The 22143-nt window shown below is 38.2% G+C and overlaps 1 protein-coding gene across 1 annotated transcript in view; it reads right to left on the bottom strand.

Annotated features, from left to right (window-relative positions):
* EFCAB3 (EF-hand calcium binding domain 3) overlaps nucleotides 1-22143 on the bottom strand; it is a 118211-nt gene that overhangs the window by 57367 nt on the left and 38701 nt on the right. The window contains exons 14-21 of the mRNA XM_032265934.1: nucleotides 20908-21012; nucleotides 11167-11220; nucleotides 9997-10101; nucleotides 6763-6813; nucleotides 4989-5093; nucleotides 3033-3086; nucleotides 1957-2061; nucleotides 1254-1307 (exon numbers count right to left, since the gene is read on the bottom strand). Of these exons, the coding sequence (XP_032121825.1) occupies nucleotides 1254-1307; nucleotides 1957-2061; nucleotides 3033-3086; nucleotides 4989-5093; nucleotides 6763-6813; nucleotides 9997-10101; nucleotides 11167-11220; nucleotides 20908-21012 (633 nt within the window). The remainder of the gene's footprint in view (nucleotides 1-1253; nucleotides 1308-1956; nucleotides 2062-3032; nucleotides 3087-4988; nucleotides 5094-6762; nucleotides 6814-9996; nucleotides 10102-11166; nucleotides 11221-20907; nucleotides 21013-22143) is intronic.

Genomic DNA, 22143 nt, shown 5'->3' on the forward strand with positions numbered 1-22143 from the left:
GTCACCATGCCCAGGTAATTTTAAAATTTTTTGTAGAGATGGGGTCTCACTATGTTGTCCAGTCTGGTCTTAAACTCCTGGCCTCAAGTGATCTGCCTGCCTTGGTCTCCCAAAGTGCTGAGATTACAGGCATGAGCCACTGTGCCAGCCTGTTTCAGTTTTTTTTTTATAAAGTGGTTAGAGTTGCATAGATTTCTCATAGTATTTTAGTGTTTTAAAACATCTTTTTCTAATTGACGATTGAAATAATAATTATTTACATAGAGTTAGTATGGAAAGATAGGGTATTTTTCTTAATACTGATTCAGGGTCTCTGCTTTGGTTTTCCCTGAGAGGTTAATAGAGAGGAGTAGGCAGGTCTAATGACTCATGGTTAAAACAACAACTAATTATATAAGGCTAGCCAGAAAACTGTTAGAAACTTCCTATAGTGATATGATGTTTTAACTTATATCCCAAAAATCCAATGCATTCAAAGAAGATAAGTTATGTCTTAACAGTGAATCAGTAAATTGGCAGGAAGTGAAGTTGGAACATTTAAAAGAAAATGCCAAACATAAGAATTTTTTTTTTTTTTTTTTTGAGACGGAGTTTCACTCTTGTTACCCAGGCTGGAGTGCAATGGCGCGATCTTGGCTCACCACAACCTCTGCCTGCTGGGTTCAAACAATTCTCCTGCCTCACCCTCCTGAGTAGCTGGGACTATAGGCTGCACCACCATGCCCAGCTAATTTTTGTATTTTTAGTAGAGATGGGGTTTAAGACCAGACTGGACAACATAGTGAGACCCCATCTCTACAAAAAAGGTCTCTGTCCTCCTACAGAGACCAGGATGGTCCGATCTCTTGACCTCATGATCCACCCGCCTCGGCCTCCCAAAGTGCTGGGATTATAGGCGTGAGCCACTGCGCCTGGCCTTTTTTTTTTTTTTTTTTTTTGAGAGTTTTGCTCTTGTTGCCCAGGCTAGAGTGCAATGGTGTGATCTTGGGCTCACTGCAACCTCCACCTCCCATGTTCAACCAATTCTCCTACCTCAGCTTCCCAGCTGGGATTATGGGCATGCACCACCACGCCTGGCTAATTTTTGTATTAGTAGACACAGGGTTTCTGCATGTTGGTCAGGCTGGTCTCGAACTCCCAACCTCAGGTGATCCACCCACCTCAGCCTCCCAAAGTGCTGGGATTACAGGCGTGAGCCACTGCGCCTGGCCATGATTTTTTTTACTTGTTTTTTCACCATGCTTCCTACTCACCGTTGAGGGCCTTCACACCTTTGAGCAATCTATTCTTATATACCTTTCCACTAGCTGTAAGACAAGACATAATTCAGAATATGGGTTAAATGACGGGAAGACTAACAAAATCAGCACAAAGACAACATAGCATCCATAATTTCAGGGGAAAAAAACCTTCCAATTTATTTGGAAGTTTCTTCTCTTTCACACTTAAGTAAGAATGAAAACAAAGATAAAGAACGCTTTCCCTTTTATAAATCTATCCATTGGTTGAATTAAATACAGTTATGTCCCTGTTTCTGTCTTTTTTCTTCCTTCTCTTTCTTCCCTGGTTTCCTTCTCATTGGTCATGATGAGATTAGGAAGTGCTCCCAGGGTGACAGGATAATTTAGCCTGGATGGTGGGATACCCCCAGTGAAAGATGTTGCTAGCTTTCAGTATTAAAATATAAGCAACAAAACAGGCAACAAGATTTCTTTTCTTTTTCTTTCTTTTTTTAAAATTTTTTTTGGAGAGATGGACTGACCTTGTGATCGTCCCGCTTCTGCCTCCCAAAGTGCTGGGATTACAGGCGTGAGCCACTGAGTCTGGCCAAGATTTCTTTGGTGTGAGAACTGTGTTTTCTAAAGGAGTTTTACTGGGCATATACATGTATAATTTAAGGAGTTGCCACACACGAGCCCCTAAATCCAAGCTTCAAAGGATGTGCTAAATACTTACTGCGAATTGGCAGAGTTTTCAGCAGTTTCTTGTGGTCCTTATCAGTGAGCACGAGCCCCATTTTCCTCAGCACTTTGCCCAGATTACTGACACTAACTTTCTCTCCTTTGAAAAGATGAGAATTGTTAACAAATAAGAATTTTAGGAAAAGAATAATGATTTCAAATTATGAAAAAATTACTGGCCATGCATGGTGGCTCACACCTGTAAACCCAGCATTTTAGGAGGCCAAATGAAATTTGATAAACTACATAGATTCAAAGGACATGTGGATACAAGGACATATGAGCTTTTCCTTCTCTTTTCTGTCTCTTGCATTAAAAGCATGAATTCTGTTTCTGAACAGTATAAAATCTGTTGAGAATTTATACTTTTAATTCAAGAGAAATAATAGCTCATATAATTCAGATACAAGGCAAATACTATCATATTACCTGGATTATGGGGCCTTTTGACAGGTAAGCATATTTCTTGGCTAGCTTGCATAAGCTTTCACCTTGAGACTTGAAACTGACTTATATTTTGGTTGTTTAAGCAATATAAGGTGGAAAAACATTATCGTTCACAACTCTACATAATATGTCTTTACAGGAAAAATTCCAAAGCAAAGCGTAAGATTATAAAACAAACATTTAACCATTAAATATGTAGGGGTGTCAATTTAGCATGTCACTGATAGCCTGAAGAGAAACCTACTGTTTACATACATTTTTTATGAGACAGGTTTTTTGCTCTGTCACCCAGGGAGGAGTGCAGTGGTGATCATAGCTCACTGCAGCCTCAAACTTCTGGGCTCAGCCACCTCAGCCTGCCAAGTAGCTGGGACTATGGGCATATGCCACCATGCCCCCCCTTTTTATTTTGTAGAGACATAGTTTTGTTTTGTTGTCCAGGCTGGTCTTGAACTCCTGGCCTCAAGTGATCCTCCTGCCTCAGCCTCTAAAAGTGCTGGGGTTACAACAGTGAGCCAACATGTCCAGCCAAATACTACTGTTTAAAAACATTTAAATTTTTTCTCTATAGAGCATTAAGGTCTTAGTTAAAAATGAATGTCCTCACCATGACTTCTGACTTACCTGTAAAAGCTTTTGCTTCATCCATTACCATATTCACATCAACCATTTCATTTTCTGGAAGAAAAGACAAGTCAGACATAGAGGCCAAATCTTAGACAACTGACAAGCAAATTTAAGTTGTAATTAAAGGGTTGGAGTACAGCTATTTTTTCTATTTTTCTCTGGTAATTCTTTGAACTCAAAGTGAAGAAGAAGTAGAGGACAGAAATAGAGGATAGATCAAGCTGTAAGTTTAAAGTAAATATCTATTTAATACCACTTTCTATAAAGTATTAAATGACTCTTAACATTGAGGTGAAGCAAGTTTAATAGTAATCTCTTCTGTAGGTCTTTCTCTTCCTTCAGACCCATAATGGGAGCATATCTTAATAGACATGATTGAATTTGAAACCTAGAAGTCACTTATGTACATAAACAGTGAACCCTTAAACCCTGAAAGAATGCTATCTTCTTCATCTCCAGTTTTGCTTATGTTCCCCACCCCTACCCCTCAAGACTGTAATCTAGTTGAGTGCAGAAATTATGCCCTAATTTTATTATACTACTACTGGGTTAAAATTTTCCACTCTCTAGTTCAGTGTTTTGCATTTAGTATATGCTAGCTAAACAAATGAAAGAATTCAGTGATGCAGAAACAGTCACACTGTTGGATGAGAAAAAAAATTGTCATAAAAAAATAAAGGATTCCAAAATATACCTCATCAGTAACAATATTTTCCACCAGGAAGCATTTTTTAGCATTCCTAGTAAATGTGTAGGGACAATATTACAATTAAACAGTAATTTATGGTGATTTTTTTCATGATAGGAGGAAGGGCCAGATAAAATTATGGATAATTATCAATGTTGTTAAGCCCAGGGAGTGTGAGGTTTTAAACTACAAATTATGGCTGGGCGTGGTGGCTCACGCCTGTAATCCCAGCACTTTGGGAGGGCAAGGCAGACAGATCACTTGAGGTCAGGAGTATGAGACCAGCCTGGCCAACATGGTGAAACCCCGTCTCTACTAAAAATAACAAAAATTAGTCTGGTGTGGTAGCACACACCTGTAATTCCAGCTACTTGGGAGCCTGAGGCAGGCTAATCACTTGAACCTGAAAGGCAGAGGTTGCAGTGAGCTGAGATCGCACCATTGCACTCCAGCCTGGGCGACAGAGTGAGACTCTGTCTCAAAAAAAAAAAACAAAAAAAAACAAAACATTAGCTGGGCGTAGTAGTGTATGCCTGTAATCCCAGATACTCAGGAGACTGAGGCATCAGAATTGCTTTAACCTGGGAGGTGGAGTCTGCAGTGAGCCAAGATTGCACCACTGCACGTCAGCCTGGGTGACAGAGCAAGACTCAGTCTCAACAAAACAAAACAAAAACTACAAATTAAGCCAAAACTGTTTTCTACGTTAGGGCCAGCTACAGGTGAAGGTAGCATGGAAGATGTTTGCTGATAGCAGTGGCCTACTTTAGTTCACCTGACCATCACTAGTTGAGAACAGAAACCCTGGATTAGGGGAGAAAAACTATTTATTTTGGGTTGGCATGTGCTGGCTCTACTGAAAGATGTGCTGTCTGGCTCTCTGATGGAAGCTTGTTTTTCAAGGGGAAGAGACATCTAATAAGGAAATCTTAGTCAGAGGCTCATTCCTTAGCAATTTCTTCCTAAAGTATTATTCTAGCTTTGCCTCTGACAGTTTTGTCTAGTTAAAATGGTCTTATTGAGTTATTAATGAAATTTTGTCTTATTATAAAAAGGTTTACTTGGGAAGTAAGTAAGGGAAGTAAGGGAGGGAGGGAAAGAGGAAAGGACGTAGGAGAATGTATGAAGCAAGTATGGCAAAATAGTAACATTTGTTAACTCTGACCAGTAGGCACGCAGTGTTTGTTATATTGTTCTCTGTTTTTAGGTATGTTTGAAATATTTCCTATGTTTCTCCCAGGTACAGTGGGATCTGAAACACTTACTGTCAGCTGGCAGATGGTCGAGTAGGTCCTCATATTCCTCTTTCCCAACTTCAATTTCCATGTTCTTCAGAAGAGTTTCCAGATTACTGACATTGACTTTTTTTCCTTAGGAATTAAGAGGATGGAATAAGAAATACAAGTAATTCCAAGAAGTGGAAAATGCTAGCTTTATTGTTATTATTATTATTTTTGAGATGGAGTCTCACTCTTGTTGCCCAGGCTGGAGTGCAATGGCATGATCTCGGCTCACTGCAACCTCTGCCTCCCGGGTTCAAGTGGTTCTCCTGCCTTGGCTTCCCAAGTAGCTGGGATTACAGGTGCACACCACCATGCTCAGCTAATTCTTGTATTTTTAGTGGAGATGCGGTTTCACCATGTTGGCCAGCCTAGTCTCAAACTCCTGACCTCAGGTGATCCACCTGCCTTGGCCTCCCAAAGTGCTGGGATTACAGGCATGAGCCACTGTGCCTGGCCCAGAAGATGTCAGCTTTAAATATGTATTTATTTTAAGTGGAGAGTGAAATAATGTATTGGCCACTCAGAAGTATCAGAGTTGAGAAAAGAAAATGCTCCCTCAACACTGAACTATAATTTTCAATTGAAGTAATCATGGATGAAAAAGAATTAGACAAATTTGATGAATTGTGATAAAGATAACAAACCTAAAAGAAAGCAGAATTTCTTTTTTATTTTTAAGATAGGATTTTGCTCTGTCACCATGCTGGAGTGCCGTGGCATGATCCTGGCTCATTGCAGCCTTGACCTCCTGGGCTCAAGTGATCCTCCTGCCTCAGCCTCCCAAGTAGTTGGGGCCACAAGTGCATGCCAGCAGGACAGCTAATTTTCTTATTTTGTGAGGAGATACGGTCTCCCTAAGTTGCCCAGGCTGGTCTTGAACTCCTGGGTTCAAGTGATCTTTTTTCCTTGGCTTCTTAAAGTGCTTAGATTAGGGATGTGAGCCATTGTGCATGCTGAAAGCAGAATTTCAAACTTGCTACAGTGACATATTACTAGCAGTGACTCGCTCAAATATAGTTATACTAAAAGAAGGATGGTAGGTTATGAGGCATAAATTCAGAATCAGTAAATAGCGTGTTAGATATAGTGAACTCCAAGTTTCTCTTCAAAGAATCAGTATGTCAGTATGTTCAGCTCTCTTATTCTTTAATTCTCTATTTTAAAGTTTAACTTCCTGGTTCTCTGTGCCCCCTTGCCTCTAGTTTTGGTAAACAACTTCCCTGCCAGCTCTAATCAATAGTTCACATCTGTTTGCCTGTCCCCTGCTCTGTCCTGACTCATCCTGATCATCTGCTCCAGTCACCTGCTCCATCCTGACTCATCCGGTCACCTGCTTTGACCTGAGTCACCCCCAGTTACCTGCTCTGCCATAACCGTTTTTTCCGCCAAACCACTCACCCTGCCACTCTGGCTCATACTTCTGTTCTCTTTAAAATAGCTAATTGGAATTAGCTTAGACTGTGCAGTCTAACCCTAGCTAACAGGAGAACAACACAGCAGCAGGGACTGCGTCAGGGATAAGAATCTCTTCCCCTCCCTTGTTCAGGTGTGTGTTTGCCATTGTTCCATCTGTGAGACGCACCCTTCTGTAGAAGTAAATTGTCTTACTGAGAAATTAATATTCGAGTGCTACTTCTTTTGCAGCACCAAAAATTTTCATATAACAAGTGGAACAGCGAGATTCCAATCAGTGAGAAATTCAAAAAAGCAAATGTAAAGCACAATTACATTTTAGCTGCTGTTCTCATATTCTTACCTTTGAGAGGCTTCACACTATCCAGTAATTTTTTCTTATATACCTTTCCATCTGTAAGATATGGTAAAATTCAAGTTAAAAAAAGGATAAGAAACTCTTTAATTTTATAAGACATGATTCACCTAGAAATTTACTCTATTTCACCCTTGAATAATAAAAAAGATAAGAACTGCTCTCAATGTGGTCAATCTATCCCCCAGCTGAAACACATAGCAGCAGTTGATGTCCCTTAAACACAAACACACACACAGAGGTGCTGCTTTTTTTTTTTTTTTTTTTTTTTTTTTTCAGAGTCTTGTTTTGTCACCCAGGCTGGAGTGTGTAGTGGTGCTATCTCAGTTCATGGTAACCTCCATCTCCCGGATTCAAGTGATTCTCTCTCCTGTCTCAGCCTCTGGTGCAGCTAGGATTACAGGTGTGCACCACTGGGCCTGCTTAATTTTTGTATTTTTAGTAGAGATGGGGTTTCACCATCTTGGCCAGGCTGGTCTTGAACTTCTGGCCTCAAGTGATCCACCTGCCTTGGTCTCACAAAGTGTTGGGATTAAGGCATGAGCCACTGTGGCCAGCTAGTTCTTCCCCCTTCCCTCTTATTCCTTCCTTCCTCCTTCTTCTTTCTCCTCCTCCTCCTCCTCCTCCTTCTTCTTCTTCTTCTTCTTCCCCTTCTTCTTCTTCCTCCTCTTCTTCTTCTTCTTCTTTCCTCTCCTTCTTCTTCTTCTTCCTCTTCTTCTTTTCTCCTTCTTCTTCTTCTTCCTTCTTCCTTCTTCTTCTTCTTCTTCTTCTTCTTCTTCTTCTTCTTTTCTCCTTCCTCCTCTTCTTCTTCTTCTTTCTTCTTCTTCTTTCTTCTTCTTCTTCTCCTCCTCCTCCTCCTTATCCTCTTCTTCTTTCTTCTTCCTCCTTCTCTTCTTCTTCTTCCTTCTTTCTTCTCTCCTTCTCCTTCTTCTTCCTTTCTTCTTCTTCTTTTCTTGCACTTTGCCCTTCTCTCCTTTCCCTGCCTATGCTCTAGGCCCATGAGGTGTTCCTATCTTTATTCCCTAATGGATATCCTAAAGGGATGATATGAAAAATAGTTATTGACTTGAACAGTAATAAAAAACAATATTTAAATACAAAATTAAAAATATTTTTGTTTTCTGCACAAACTCCTTCCATAAACAGAGGTAAAATTTAATTAGAATGGAGAACAGAGGCCTTATGCACCACTGCAACTCAGGCTTATGCAACCTGTCTGTTCCAGAGGTCTCCATCCTGTGGCAGGAGTATCTGTAGTATTGAAAAACTCCTCAATGCCGGGCATGTGTCTGTAGTAGTCTCTGTTACAATCCATCTGCATTCTCATTCCTGCTCTCTCAGAACCAAACTCCTAAGAAGGCTACAACTCTCATAACTGGACCTTTGAGAGAATAATCTGGAGGAAGTGCTGGACAAAATGAGTAACCACAGCCTTAAGAATATGTAGGGTGGGCCGGCCGAGCATGGTGGCTCACACCTGCAATCCCAGCACTTTGGGAGGCTGAGGTGGGCAGATTACTTGAGATCAGGAATTCGAGATCAGCCTGGCCAACATGGCGAAACCCTGTCTCTTCTAAAAATACAAAAAATTAGCTAGGCATGGTGCTTGGCGCCTGTAAAACCAGCCACTCAGGAGGCTGAGGCAGAAGAATCACTTGAACCTGGGAGATGGAGGTTGTAGTGAGCCAAGATTGTGCCACTGCAGTTCAGCCTGGGGAGACAGAATGAGATTCTGTCTCAAAAAAAAGAATATGTGGGATGAATTCAAATGGATACTGAGCATTTGCTGCCCAGGGTGCAACTTCTGCCCCAAGGGCACTATCCCCCTTGGTAATGTGCAGCCTTACTCTTGCCTGGGGAAAACTGGGGCAAGGAGTGATGGGGGAAAGGATATCTACTGGGGTCTCTAGGACTGGGCAGGAAGCACAGCTCTGAAGCACAGGCTGACCTCTAGGGTATTTATGGGTAGTTCTGTCCAAGTGCCCAGGATGGGAAACTTTTGAGGGGCTGTCTATGCTACTGACTAGACTGGATACTGAAAGTATAAGCACACAGTCCTGGAGGCCCCCTGCTCTCACGTGGTTTTCCCTTTTAATTGCTGGATTGTGGCGCGATAGGAAGGCTGACTGAGGATGTTGGGGGCATTGGGGGGATGCTACCCAACTACAGAAGACTTTAGTGTATAGCTATTAAATATTTAGCAGAGGCCTACTGGCTGAATGCAAAAGAGAACTTTCTCATTTCCAGATTAAAACATAAAAAGAACAGGGTTTCTTTCTTTTCTTTTCTTTTTCTTTTTTAGATGGAGTCTCACTGTGTTGCCCAGGCTGAAGTGCAGTGGCACTATCTTGGCTCACTGCAACCTCTGTCTCCTCAGTTCAAGTGATTCTCATGCCTCAGTCTCCAGAGTAGGGACTACAGGCATCTGTCACCATGCCCAGCTTATTTGTTTTGCATTTTTAGTAGAGACAGTGTCCCTCATGTTGGCCAGGCTGATCTCGAGCTCATGACCTCAGCTGATCTGCTCACCTCAGCCTCCCAAAGTGTTGGGATTACAGGTGTGAGCTACCACGCCCAGCCAAGAACAGGGTTTCTTATGCCAGAATTTCATTTCTTAAGGGGTGTGATGGTTAATACTGAGTGTCAACTTGATTGGATTGAAGGATGCAAAGTATTGATCCTGGATGTGTCTGTGAAGGTGCTGACAAAGGAGATTAACATTTGAATCAGTGGGTTGGGAAAGGCAAACCAACCCTTAATCTGGGTGGGCACCATCTAATCAGATGCCAGCATGGCTAGAATACAAAGCAGGCAGAAAAATGTGAAAAGACGAGACTGGCCTAACCTCCCAGCCTACATCTTTCTCCCCTGCTGGATGCTTCCTGCTTTTGTACGTCGGACTTCAAGTCCTTCAGTTTTGGAACTCGGACTGGCTCTCCTTGCTACTCAGCTTGCAGACGGCCTATTGTGGGACCTGTGATCATGTGAGTTAATACTTCTTAATAAACTTCTATCTATCTATCTATCTATCTATCTATCTATCTATCTATCCATCCATCCATCCCTCCCTCCCTCCCTCTCTCCCTCCCACTAGTTCTGTCTCTCTAGAGAACCCTCTCCAGCGTTCTCCAGAACACAGAGGCTTTCTCACAGTTCTTGCCCAGAAGACTATGCTACCACAGCTCCATGAACAAGCACCATGACGGTATGCTAAATACTCACCACAGATTGGCAGAGTGTTTAACAGCATTGAGTGTTCTTTTTCTGTTAGCTCGATCCCCATGTTGCTCAGCACATGTTTTAAGTTATTAGCTTCAACCTTTTCTCCTTTGAATAGATGGGAATTGTTTCAGAAGAAAATATTAAGAAATTTAATTATTCCAAGTTATAAAAAATGTAATCCAGTACAGCACTATTTCTAATGGCACAATGAGGTATACATATATGAGTTGACTTCACCTTACATAGAGTTATTTTGAGATTCAGTACCTGAAAGCATTCTTTAATCCATAAGCAGATAACACTTCTGATCTGGGTATGGGTCAGGATAACATGGAGCAACAGGGGGGTGGCTCAGGGACTTATGATGTGCTATGGCTTAAATGTTTGTGTCCCTTCCAAAATTCATGTTGAAACTTAACCTCAAATGCAACAGTATTAAGAGGTAGGGCCTTTAGGAAGTGGTTAGGTTGTAGGGGTTCCTCCCTTGCGAATTGGATTAAGGCCCTTATAAGAGATGTCTCATATAGCAATCAGTCCCTTTTTTTTTTTTTTTTTTGTCTGTCTGCCCTTTCTCATGTGAGGACACAGTGTTTAAAGCACCATCTTGAAGCACAGAGAGACCCTCACTAGACATCAAATGTGCCTTGATCTATCTTGGACTTCTCAGCCTCTAGAACTTTGAGAAAGAAATTTCTATCATTTTTGAATCACCGAGTTTGTGATATTTTTTTATAGCAGCATGCATGGATTAAGGCAGATGGTATATAGAATCTATGTAATTCTACCTGCAAGTAATATTTCTGTTTCTACTTCATGGGCTGAATTATGGGACTAATTGTTCATAGTGATCACATTTCCTGATGTGAAAACTTCACACTGAGATTCACTGTGTTCACTGATATTTTTGTTCTTTAAACACTAGTGAAATGAACACACTATTGGCCTACACATCAGACAAGTTAATACCTCTTTTTAAGAGTACTCACAGTTTTCCTAAATCTTTAATATTCCAAAATGTTGTCAACAAGACAAAATTATCAATAAGTGGTAAAAGAGCAGAATGAACTTATCAATGATTTCTGGAGGGGGTGAACTACTGCTTTAAAAGGTAGTTATCTACAAAGCATCAATATCTCAATTTTATTGTGTCTTATATAAATTCCCACTCACCTGTAAAAGCTTTTGCTGCATCCATCAAGACATCTAGGTCAAACTTTTCCTTTTCTGTAAGAAAACTCAGCATTTAGATTGAGAGTTGAAGCTACTGAGACTTAAAAAATTATATAAAATCCTTAAATTGAAATTTAGTGAACAGAATTACAGTGATTTTTTAGAATCATTATTCTAGAATTTTTATTTTTATTTTTTCAATCCAAAGGAGCATGTACTAAAGGGAAAAAGATTCAAGCTTTAAGTATATATTCATTCAACTTAATCGAATACTTACTTTTATTTCATTAACTGTTAGCTGTTAGAAATATTTGGAGTATTATGGTGAGTGATGTTGTGTTTGATTGAAGTTAGCCCTATCCTACAGATCAGTCCTCCTCCTTTCAGACCTAGTTCTCTTGCATTGAGTGCAAGGCTGAGATGTGTTAGAGCAAGAGTTCTCAAAGTGTGGTCCATGGACCTCTATATTCACCCAATATCCTTTGCCATTTTCACTGTGTTGACATTTGTGCTGATGGTGCAAAAGCAATGTTGGACAAAACCGCTGGCATCTTTACATGAATGAAGGCAGTGACAACTAAGTGTACTAGCAGTCATTGTGTTCTTCACTGCACATACTTGTAGTAAGATGTAAACTTCACTTAAGGATGTCCTTGGTAAAGCAGCAAAAGTTATTAATTTTTATTAAATAGTAACCCTTGAGTGCATGAAACACTTATACTGAACTACGACAATTTATTGAGGAAAAGAACTTGTATGATTGTTTGAGTTGCAAGAAAACTAGCTGCATTTTCATGGGATACCATTTTCACTGGAGAAAATGACTAATGGGCAAAATACAGTTTTTCAGAGTTGGATATCTGCCAGACACCTTCTTGAAAATGATCAAAGTAATCCTGTCATTTTAAGGAAAAACCCCAACAACAGATGTTTTAATGGTTGAGTTCAAGATTTAAAACAACAATTTGAATTTTGGAAACCTTATTGTGACTTGATAGTTTCCCAACATGCAAATATTATTTTAATAGGATTGATGGCGATATTAATAAATGTAGTTTCAAACAAGCCAGCATAATAACCAGCTAACACAATGACAGAATCAAATCCACACATATCAGTAATAATCCTGAATGTAAATGGGCTAAATGGCCCACTTAAGAGGCACGGAGTGGCAAGCTGGATAAAAAAGCGAGACCCAATAGTATGCTATCCTCAAGAGACCTATATCAAATTTAATGATACCCACAGGCTCAAAACAAAGAGATGGAGAAAAATCTACCAAGCAAATGGAAATCAGGAAAATGTAGGGGTTGCAATTCTAATTTCAGATAAAATGGACTTTAAATCAACAAAGATCAAAAAAGACAAAGAAGGGCATTACATAACAGTCAAGGGTTTAATTCAACAAGAAGATGTAACTATTCTAAATATGTATGCACCCAACACAGGAGTGCCCAGACTCATAAAGGAATTTCTTAGAGACCTACAAAGATATTTAGATTCCTACACAATAATAATGGGAGACTGCAACACTCCACTGACAGAATTAGATCACTGAGGCAGAAAATTATCAAAGATATTCAGGAACTGAACTCAATACTGAACCAAATTAATCTGATAGACTTCTACAGAACTCTCTACAGAAGTTCTCTACAGAACTCCCAAAACAACATAATGTACATTCTTCTCATTGCCACATGGCACATACTCTAAAATTGACCACATAATTGGACATAAAACAATTCTCAGCAAATAAAAAAGAACTGAAATACCAAACAACAGTGTAATAAAAATGGAGGTCAAGAATAAGAAAATTGCTCAAACCACATAATTACGTGGAAACTAAATAACATGCTCCTGAATGACTTTTGCATAAATAATGAAATAAAGGCAGAAATCAGTAAGTTCTTTGAAACTAATGAGAATAAAGATACAACATACAAGAATCTCTAGAACACAGCTAAGGTAGTGTAAAGAGGAAAATTCATAGCACTAACCACCCACATCAAAAAGTTAGAAAGATCTTAAATTAACAACTTAACATTACAACTGAAAGAATTAGAGAAGCAAGAGCAAGTAGACCCCAAACCTAGCAGAAGATAAGAAATAACCAAAATCAGAGCTGTACTGAAGGAAACTGAGACTCTAAAAACCATTCAAAACATCAACAAAACCAGGAGTTTTTTTTTTTTTTTTGGAAAAAATTTAAAAGGCCACTGGCTAGACTAATAAAGAAGGGAAAGATGATATAAATAAACATAATCAGAAATGACAAAAGGGGGTGTTATCACTGACCCCAAAGAAATAAAAACAACCAACAGAAACTATAAACATGTCTATGCATACAAACTAGAAAACCTAGAAGAGATGGATAAATTCCTGAACACATATATCCTCCCAAAACTGAACCAGGAAGAAATTGATTCCCTGAACAGACAAATAATGAGCTCTGAAATTGAATCAGTAAATAGCCTACCAACCTACCAAAAAGAAGCCCAGGACCAGAGGAATTCATAGCTGAATTCTACTAGATGTACAAAGAAGAGCTGATACTATTCCTACTGAAGCTATTCCAAAAAATTGAGGCTGCATCTAGTCATCCATCTTGAAAAAGAAATTGATTCTGACTCTTTGATTATTTTAGGTTAATGGTCCTTAGTCCCCATTAACCCATCTCCTAGCTTCTGAGTATCCTGGCATCTTCCCTATGGATCTCCTAATTCCTGCAGGTCACAGAAGACAGGGGCTGTGGCAGAGTCACCTGGGCCTCCCTGAGTGGAGAGCACAGAGCGGTGAAGAGTGAAACTAAGCTCAGTTTGTGGGTACAAGGAGACAAAGGCCCTGCCACATCCCTGAAGGCATATTGTTATTTTTAAAGGGAATTAATATAAGTATTATTAAATATAGTTAGTTTCTAATATAATAAATATTAATAGATACCCACAAAAACAGCATGAAGAAGTTTAAAAAAATTATTGATTGATTGATTTATTTTTAACAATGGTATCTCTCTATGTTGCTTAGGCTGGTCTCAAACTCCTGGGTTCAAGAAATCCTCCTATCTCGGCCTCCTAAAGTAGGAGGATTACAGACATGAGCCACTGTGCCTAGCCACATAAAGAATTTTTGAGGCCAAAAAGTTTGAGAACCCCTAGGTTAGAGAGTACATGCAATAATAGACAATATTCAGTTTGCTTGTTGTTTCCTTAACCAACTTCAGTGCTATTTATCATTTAGCCTAGAAGATCCTGATTCCCTACGTTTCCTAGTTCTCTTGTATTTTCCCAAGACCATAGGCTCCTCTGAGGTCAGATGCCCTTGCACCCCTAACAATTCTTAGTTTCTAGTAAATACATTACCCAGCTACAGTAAAAACATTTGCCAAGTAAATACAGTAGTGTTAATACAATGCTGACATATTTTTGGCATTTAATAAATATTTGTTGAATGAATCAATAAAAGAAAAAAATGTATTCAAAAATTAGGACCTTGATCCTTGAATAATGAAGTCCTGCCTTAGTAAAAGATAATTTTTCTAGCCCTTGGGGTTCCATGCTGTTATAAACTTGAAGCCAGACCCTCATGCCAGTGAAGATTCTTGGTGGTCTGCATCCTTACTAATGTTAGTTACCAAGCTCAGTTGAAGAAAGAAGAGACTCCTCTCCTCTTTCTCTTCAGAGTCTTTTCAACTCAGTCCTAATACTATCACAGTTATTATTATTATTTTTTATAAAAAAGATTGGTTAAGCTGAAAATGGTGAGTTCCCAAAGTGTGAGAGGGGAAAAAGTCTGCCTCAAAACACACATCCCCTCTGGGGAACCTGAAAATCCAGATCACAGGAGAAGGACTTAACCTTACCTAGAGCTGAAATGGATTTAGGGAGCCAAGTAAAATATAAAAATAGAACAAGCAGTGGGAAGAATCCTGTAGGCACTTCTAGTCCCCAGCTTGAGCCCAAGGAAGCCATTACTGGCCTTATCTCACAGGGGTTCTTGGGGAGGGCAGCCAGTGGAATTGGGGAGGGGCCACAGGGTGAAGGAAACTCCTAGTTGAACTTTGTAATAATTTTAACTGAGCATGAATTTTTCTGAGCAGAATCCAGTGGGGAGCAAATGGAAAGTACAGATAGGAGTACAGAAAACACAGCTGATGGTCTGGGCAGGTGGGGAAGGGTGAGGTCTGAGAGCCTAATTGCTTTCTCAGTGGGGAGGCTTATAGCCTGGGGCAAGATCTCAGCCCTGCTGCCACTGAGATCTCAAAGTCTGGAAAACATATTTGAGGGAATAATTGAGGAAAACTTCCGTGGCCTTGTTAGAGATCCAGACATTCAAATACAAGAAGCTCACCTAGGAAATTTATTGCAAAATGGTCATCACCTAGGCACACGGTCATCAGGTAATCCAAAGTTAAGATGAAGGAAAGAATCTTAAGAGCTGTGAGGCAAAAGTACCAGGTAACCTATAAAGGAAAACCTATGAGATTAACAGTATATTTCTCAGCAGAAACCCTATGAGCTAGAAGGAACTGGGGCCCTATCTTTAGCCCCCCTAAACTAAACAATTATCAGTCAAGAATTTTATATACAGTAAAACTAATTTCCATAAATAAAGGAAAGATACAGTCTTCTTCAGACAAATGCTTTGAGAATTCACCACTACCAAGCCAGCACTACAAGAACTGCTAAAAGGAGCTCTAAATCTTGAAACAAATCTTCAAAATATACCAAAATAGAACATCCTTAAAGCATAAAGCTCACAGGACCTATAAAACAATGATACAATAAATAAATAAATAACCACACATGGTAATCAGACAACAAATAGCATGATGAATAGAATGGTATCTCACATCTCAACACCAATGTTGAATGCAAATGCTCCACTTAAAAGATACAGAATGGCAGAATGGATAAGAATTCATCAACCAAGTATCTGCTGCCTTCAGGAGACTCACTTACCACAAAAGGACTCACATAAGGTAAGAGGTGGAAAAAGATATTCCATGCAAATGGACAACAAAACTGAGCAGGAGTAGCTATTCTTATATCAGACTAAACAAACTTTAAATCAATAGCAGTTAAAAAAGACAAAGAGGGGTATTATATAATGATAAAAGGACTTGTCTAGGAAAATATTACAATCCTAAATATATATGCATCTAACACTGGAGTTTCCAAATTTATAAAACAATTACTAATAGACCTAAGAAATGAGACAGCAACACAGTAATAAAGGGGGACTTCAGTACTCCACTGACAGCACTAGATGGGCCATCAAGACAGAAAGTCAACAAAGAAACAATGGATTTGTCATGTTTATATTCTAACCAAATGGGTCATGTGATTCTAATTTGCAGGATAAGGCATATTTTGTACATAAAAAAAGTAACAATGGATTTAAACTATATCCTAGAACAAATGGATTTAACATATTTACAGAACATTCCACCCAATAACTGCAGAATATACATTCTATTCATCAGCATATGGAACATTCTCCAAGACAGAACACATGATAGGCCATAAAACAAATCTCAACAAATTTAAGAACATTAAAGTAATAGCAAGTACTCTCTCACACCATAGTGGAATAAAATTGGAAATAAATTCCAAAAAAGGTTTGATGCAAATACATGGAAATTAAATAACCTGTTCCTGAATGATTGTTGGATAAACAATAAAATCAAGATGAAAATTTAAAAAGTCTTTGAACTGAATCATAATAGTGACATAACCTATCAAATCCTCTGGGATACAGAAAAGGCGATGCTAACAGGAAAGTTCATAGCCTTAAATGTCTACATCAAAAAGTGTGAAGGAGCACAAATAGAAAATCTAAGGACATATTTCAAGGAACTAGAGAAACAAGAACAAAACAAACCCAAATCAAGCATAAGAAATAACCAAGATCAGAACAGAACTAAATGAAATTAAAACAAAAAAAAATACAAAAGAATTATGAAACAAAAAGCTGGTTCTTTGAAAAGATAAATAAAATTGATAGACCATTAGTGATATTAACCAAGAAAAGAAGAGAGAAGATCCAAATAAGCTCAATTAGAAACAAAATAGGAGCTATTACAGCTGATACCACAGAAATACAAAAGGTCATTCAAGGCTGTTATGAGCACCTTTACATGAATAAACTAGAAAACCTAGAGGAGATGGATAAATTTCTGGAAATATACAACCCTCTTAGATTGAGCCAGAAAGAAATAGAAACTCTAAACAGACCAGCAACAAGCAGCAAAATTGAAATGGTACTAAAAAATTGCTAACAAAATAAAAGTCCAGAATCAGAGGGATTCACAGCTGAATTCTATCAGAAATTCAAAGAATTGGTAACAATCTCATTGACACTATTTCACAAGATACAGAAAGAGGGATTCCTCCCTAAATCATTCTATGAAGCCAGTATCACCCTAATACCAAAACCAGGAGAAGACATAACCAAAAAAGAAAACTATAGACCAATATCCCTGTTGAACATGGATGCAAAAGTCTTTAACAAAATACTACACTAGCTAACTGAATCCAACAACATATCAAAAAGATAATCCATCATGATCAGGTGAATTTCATATCAGGGATGCAGGGATGATTTAACACATGCAAGTCAATAAATGCTATACACCACATAAACAGAATTAAAAACAAAAATCACATTCTTATCTCAATAGATGCAGAAAAAGCTTTTGACAAAATCCAGCATTTCTTTATGATGAAAACTCTCAGCAAAATCAGCATACAAGAAACATACCTCAATGTAATAAAAGCGATCTATGACAAACTCACAGCCAACATAATACTAAATGGGGAAAAATTGAAAGCATTCCCTCTGATAGCTGAAACAAGATAAGGATGGCTACTCTCACCATTTCTCTTCAACATAGTACTAGAAGTCCTAGCCAGAGCAATCCGACAAGAGAAAGAAATAAAGGGCATCCAAATCGACAAAGAGGAAGTCATACTGTTGCTGTTTGCTGATGATATGATTGTCTACTTAGAAAACCATAAAGACTCCTCCAGAGAGCTTCTGAAAAACTGGTAAAATAATTCAGCAGTTTCCAGATACAAAATTAATGTATATAAATCAGTAGCTCGCCTATACACCAACAGCGATTAAGCTGAGAATCAAACCAAGAACTCAACCTCTTTTACAATAGCTGCAAAAAACAAAAACACCAAAAAAACTTAGGAATATACCTAACCAAGGAGGTTAAAGAAATCTACAAGGAAAACTACAAAACACTGCTAAAAGAAATGATAGAAGATACAAACAAATGGAAACCCATCCCATGCTCGTGGATGGGCACATTCAATATTGTGAAAATGACCACACTGCCAAAATCAATCTGCAAATTCAATGCAATTCCTACCAAAATAACACCATCATTCTTCACAGAACTAGGAAAAACAATCCTAAACTTCATATGGAACCAAAAAAGAGTCTGCATAGCCAAAGAAAGATTAAGCAAAAATAACAAATCTGGAGACATCACATTACCTGATTTCAAACTATACTATAAGGCCATAGACACCAAAACAACATGGTACTGGTATAAAAATCGTCATGTAGACCAATGGAATAGAATAGAGAACCCAGAAATAAACCCAAATACTTGCAACCAACTGATCTTCAACAAAGCAAACAAACACATAAAGTGAGAGGTCAGGCATGGTGGTTCACCCTGTAATCCCAGCACTTTAGGAGGCCAAGGCAGGGAGATCACTTGAGGCCAGGAGTCTGGCCAACATAGTAAAATCCCATCTTTACAAAACACCAAACCAAAACAAAAAAACAAAAAACATAAAGTGGGGAAAGGGCACCCTATTCAACAAATGGTGCTATGAAAATTGAGAAGCTACATGTAGGAGAACAAAACTGGGTCCTTATCTCTCACCTTATTCAAAAATCAACTCAAGATGGATCAAAGACTTAAATCTAAGACCTGAATCCATAAAATTCTAGAAGATGATACTGGAAAAACTCTTCTAGACATTGGCTTAGGGAAAGACTTTATGACCAAGAACCTGAAAACAAATGCAATGAAAAGAAAGATAAATAGATGAGACTTAAACTAAAAAGCTTCTGCACAGCAAGAGAAATAATAAGCAGAGCAAACAGACAACTCACAGAGTGGGAGAAAATCTTTGCAACAAAGGCCTACTATCCAGGATCTATAAGGAACTCAAATAAATCAGCAAGAAAAAAACCCCAAATAATCCCATCAACAAGTGGTCAAAGGACATGAATACTTAATTTTCAAAAGAAGATATACAAATGGCCAACAAATATATGAAAAAATGCTCAGCATCACTAATGATCAGGGAAATGCAAATGAAAACCTCAATGTGATACCACCTTACTCATGTGAGAATGGCCAAAATAAAAAAATAAAAAAATAATAGATGTTGGTGTGGATGTGGTAAAAAGGGAACACTTTTACACTGCTGGTGGGAATGAAAACTAGTATAACCACTATGGAAAACAGTCTGGAGACTCCTTAAAGAACTAAAAGTAGACCTACCATTTGATCTAGTAATCCCACTACTAGGTATCTACCCAGAGGAAAAGAAATCATTATATGAAAAAGATACATGAACATGCATGTTTATAGCAGCACCATTTACAACTGCAAAAATGTGGAACCAGCCTAAATGCCCATCAACCAACAAGTGGATAAAGACAATCTGGCATATATATACCATGGAATACTACTCAGCCATAAAAAGGATGAAATAATGGCATTCACAGCAACCTGGATTGAGCTGGAGACCATTATTCTAAGTGAAGTAACTCAGGAATGGAAAATCAAACATTGTATGTTCTCATTTATAAGTGGGAGCCAACCTATGAGGATGCAAAGGCATAAGAACGATATATTGGACTCTGGGGACTCAGGGAGAAGGTTAGAAAGGGGGTGAGGGATAAGACTACACATTGAGTACAGTGTACATTGCTCGGGTAATGGGTGCACTAAAATCTCAGAAATCACCACTAAAGAACTTATCCACGTAACCAAATACCACCTGTTCCCCCAAAACTATTGAAATAATAAAAATTTATATATATATAAACATTGAAAAAAGGAGATTGGTTTATATCCTGATGGATATATGTTTTCATCATCTCTTCCTATCATTTTTCTTTTCTCTTACCCTCCCCTCATCTCTGTTATCTCTTTCTTCCTTATCCTACTCTTTTATCCTATTCTTTACCTCTCAAATATTCCTTTATTTTATCTTTCCATTCTTTTGGTATTCTTGTCCTCACAGAGACACTCTGAGACACTGTTTGAACCCTGGTGATGATTCTCATGGTTTGATATACCTGATTTAAAGATGAATAACACTAATAATAAGGGAATGCATTTTCAATTATCTGATACTGAGTGTCCTATAAGCACCTCAATTCAACTATATTCCAAAGATTTTTCTTCTCTTCATTCTTCTCTCTCTGCTATCCTTCTCCCTGTTTTTAAAAACTGTTTTTTGGCATTCATGTAAGTGATAAACTTCTGGTTCACAGTTTAATATCTCCCTCCCTTTTACCCACATCAAATCAGTCTTCCCTATATATGTGTGGTTCCCAGGTAAGGCCCTTTTCGCCTGTACCTTATTAACAGTCTCTTAAATTGTAACTCTGTCCCCAGGTTTTCTCTCTCCAACATGTCCTTACTCTTTGCTTTCACAGTGGACTACTCATTATCTACAGGATAAAGGTGTCTTAAATGCTCACCAGTCACTGGCAGGTGAGTCTTCAGGTCCTTGATTTCTTTTTCTTCGAGTCTGAACCCAGTGTTTTGTAGAACACTCTGTAAGTCATTGACATTAACCTGACCTCCTTAATAGAAAGAAGAAAAAGTAGATAAGGATGTCATAAAATGAAAAATACACACTCTCAACCCCTACTCAGAAATGAAAAGAAGAAAGAAGCTATTTACAGTATCATGTGGGAGTCAGGAACAGAATATGCTTCCAAAATTAAACTTGTTGGAGGTTTATATTGGGGAGAAGTAAAGACTTTGGCATTTCTGATGAATTAGACAGAGATGACAACCAAATCATGTTATTCTGTCAAAAAGCAAGATTTGAAACTTGTTACAGTAATAATAAATTATCTCCCAAATGTAATTGTACATAAAGGAAGAGTACAGTTAATAGGGAAAATTTACTGAAAACTATTGGTGTAGTTTTGATCAGATCACTCTGAAATATGGGGATTTAAAAAGAATCAAAATGTATTTTGGATAAATTAAATGTAAATAGTGAAATCATAGAAAAATGATGAGAACTAAGTATATGTGACTCTTCACGTAAAGGATTTGAAAGTTAATCACAGAAGAAATGACTGGTAAAACTAAATACATAAAAATGAAAAATGGTGATATACCAAAATACAACATAATAGATAAAAAGTAGATTTGTAGTTGCCTAGGTCTGAGAGAGTTGGGGAGTATAAGTAGTGACTACTAATGGGTATTGAGTTTCTTTTTGCAGTGCTGAAATATCCTAAAACTGATTGTGGTGATCACACAACTCTGTTAGTATACTAAAACCCACTGAATTATACACTTTAAGTGGGTGAATTGTATGGTATATGAACTATATCTCAATAAAGCTGTTGTAAAAATACAATAAAATTAAATGCAGATAACCAATATTTACAATAGATATGACAATGTGCTAATATTTAATCTATAAAGAGGTCATTCAAATTAATAAAAACAATGTATGGATTCTAATAGATTAAAAAATATAATGATATAAAAACATTTTCTCTTTTGAAAACACTTTTTAATTTATTAACTTTTTTTTTTTTTTTTCTGAGATGAAGTCTCACTCTGTCACCCAAGCTGGAGTTTAATGGTGCGATTGTGGCTCACTGCAACCTTTGCCTCTGGGTTCCGGCGATTCTGCTGCCTCAGCCTCCTGAGTAGCTGGAACTACAGGCGCATGCCATCACACATGCCAC

The sequence above is a fragment of the Sapajus apella genome, unplaced genomic scaffold (assembly GCF_009761245.1).
Source record: "Sapajus apella isolate SASKATOON/1434 unplaced genomic scaffold, GSC_monkey_1.0 scaffold153, whole genome shotgun sequence".
Classification (NCBI taxonomy): domain Eukaryota; kingdom Metazoa; phylum Chordata; class Mammalia; order Primates; family Cebidae; genus Sapajus; species Sapajus apella.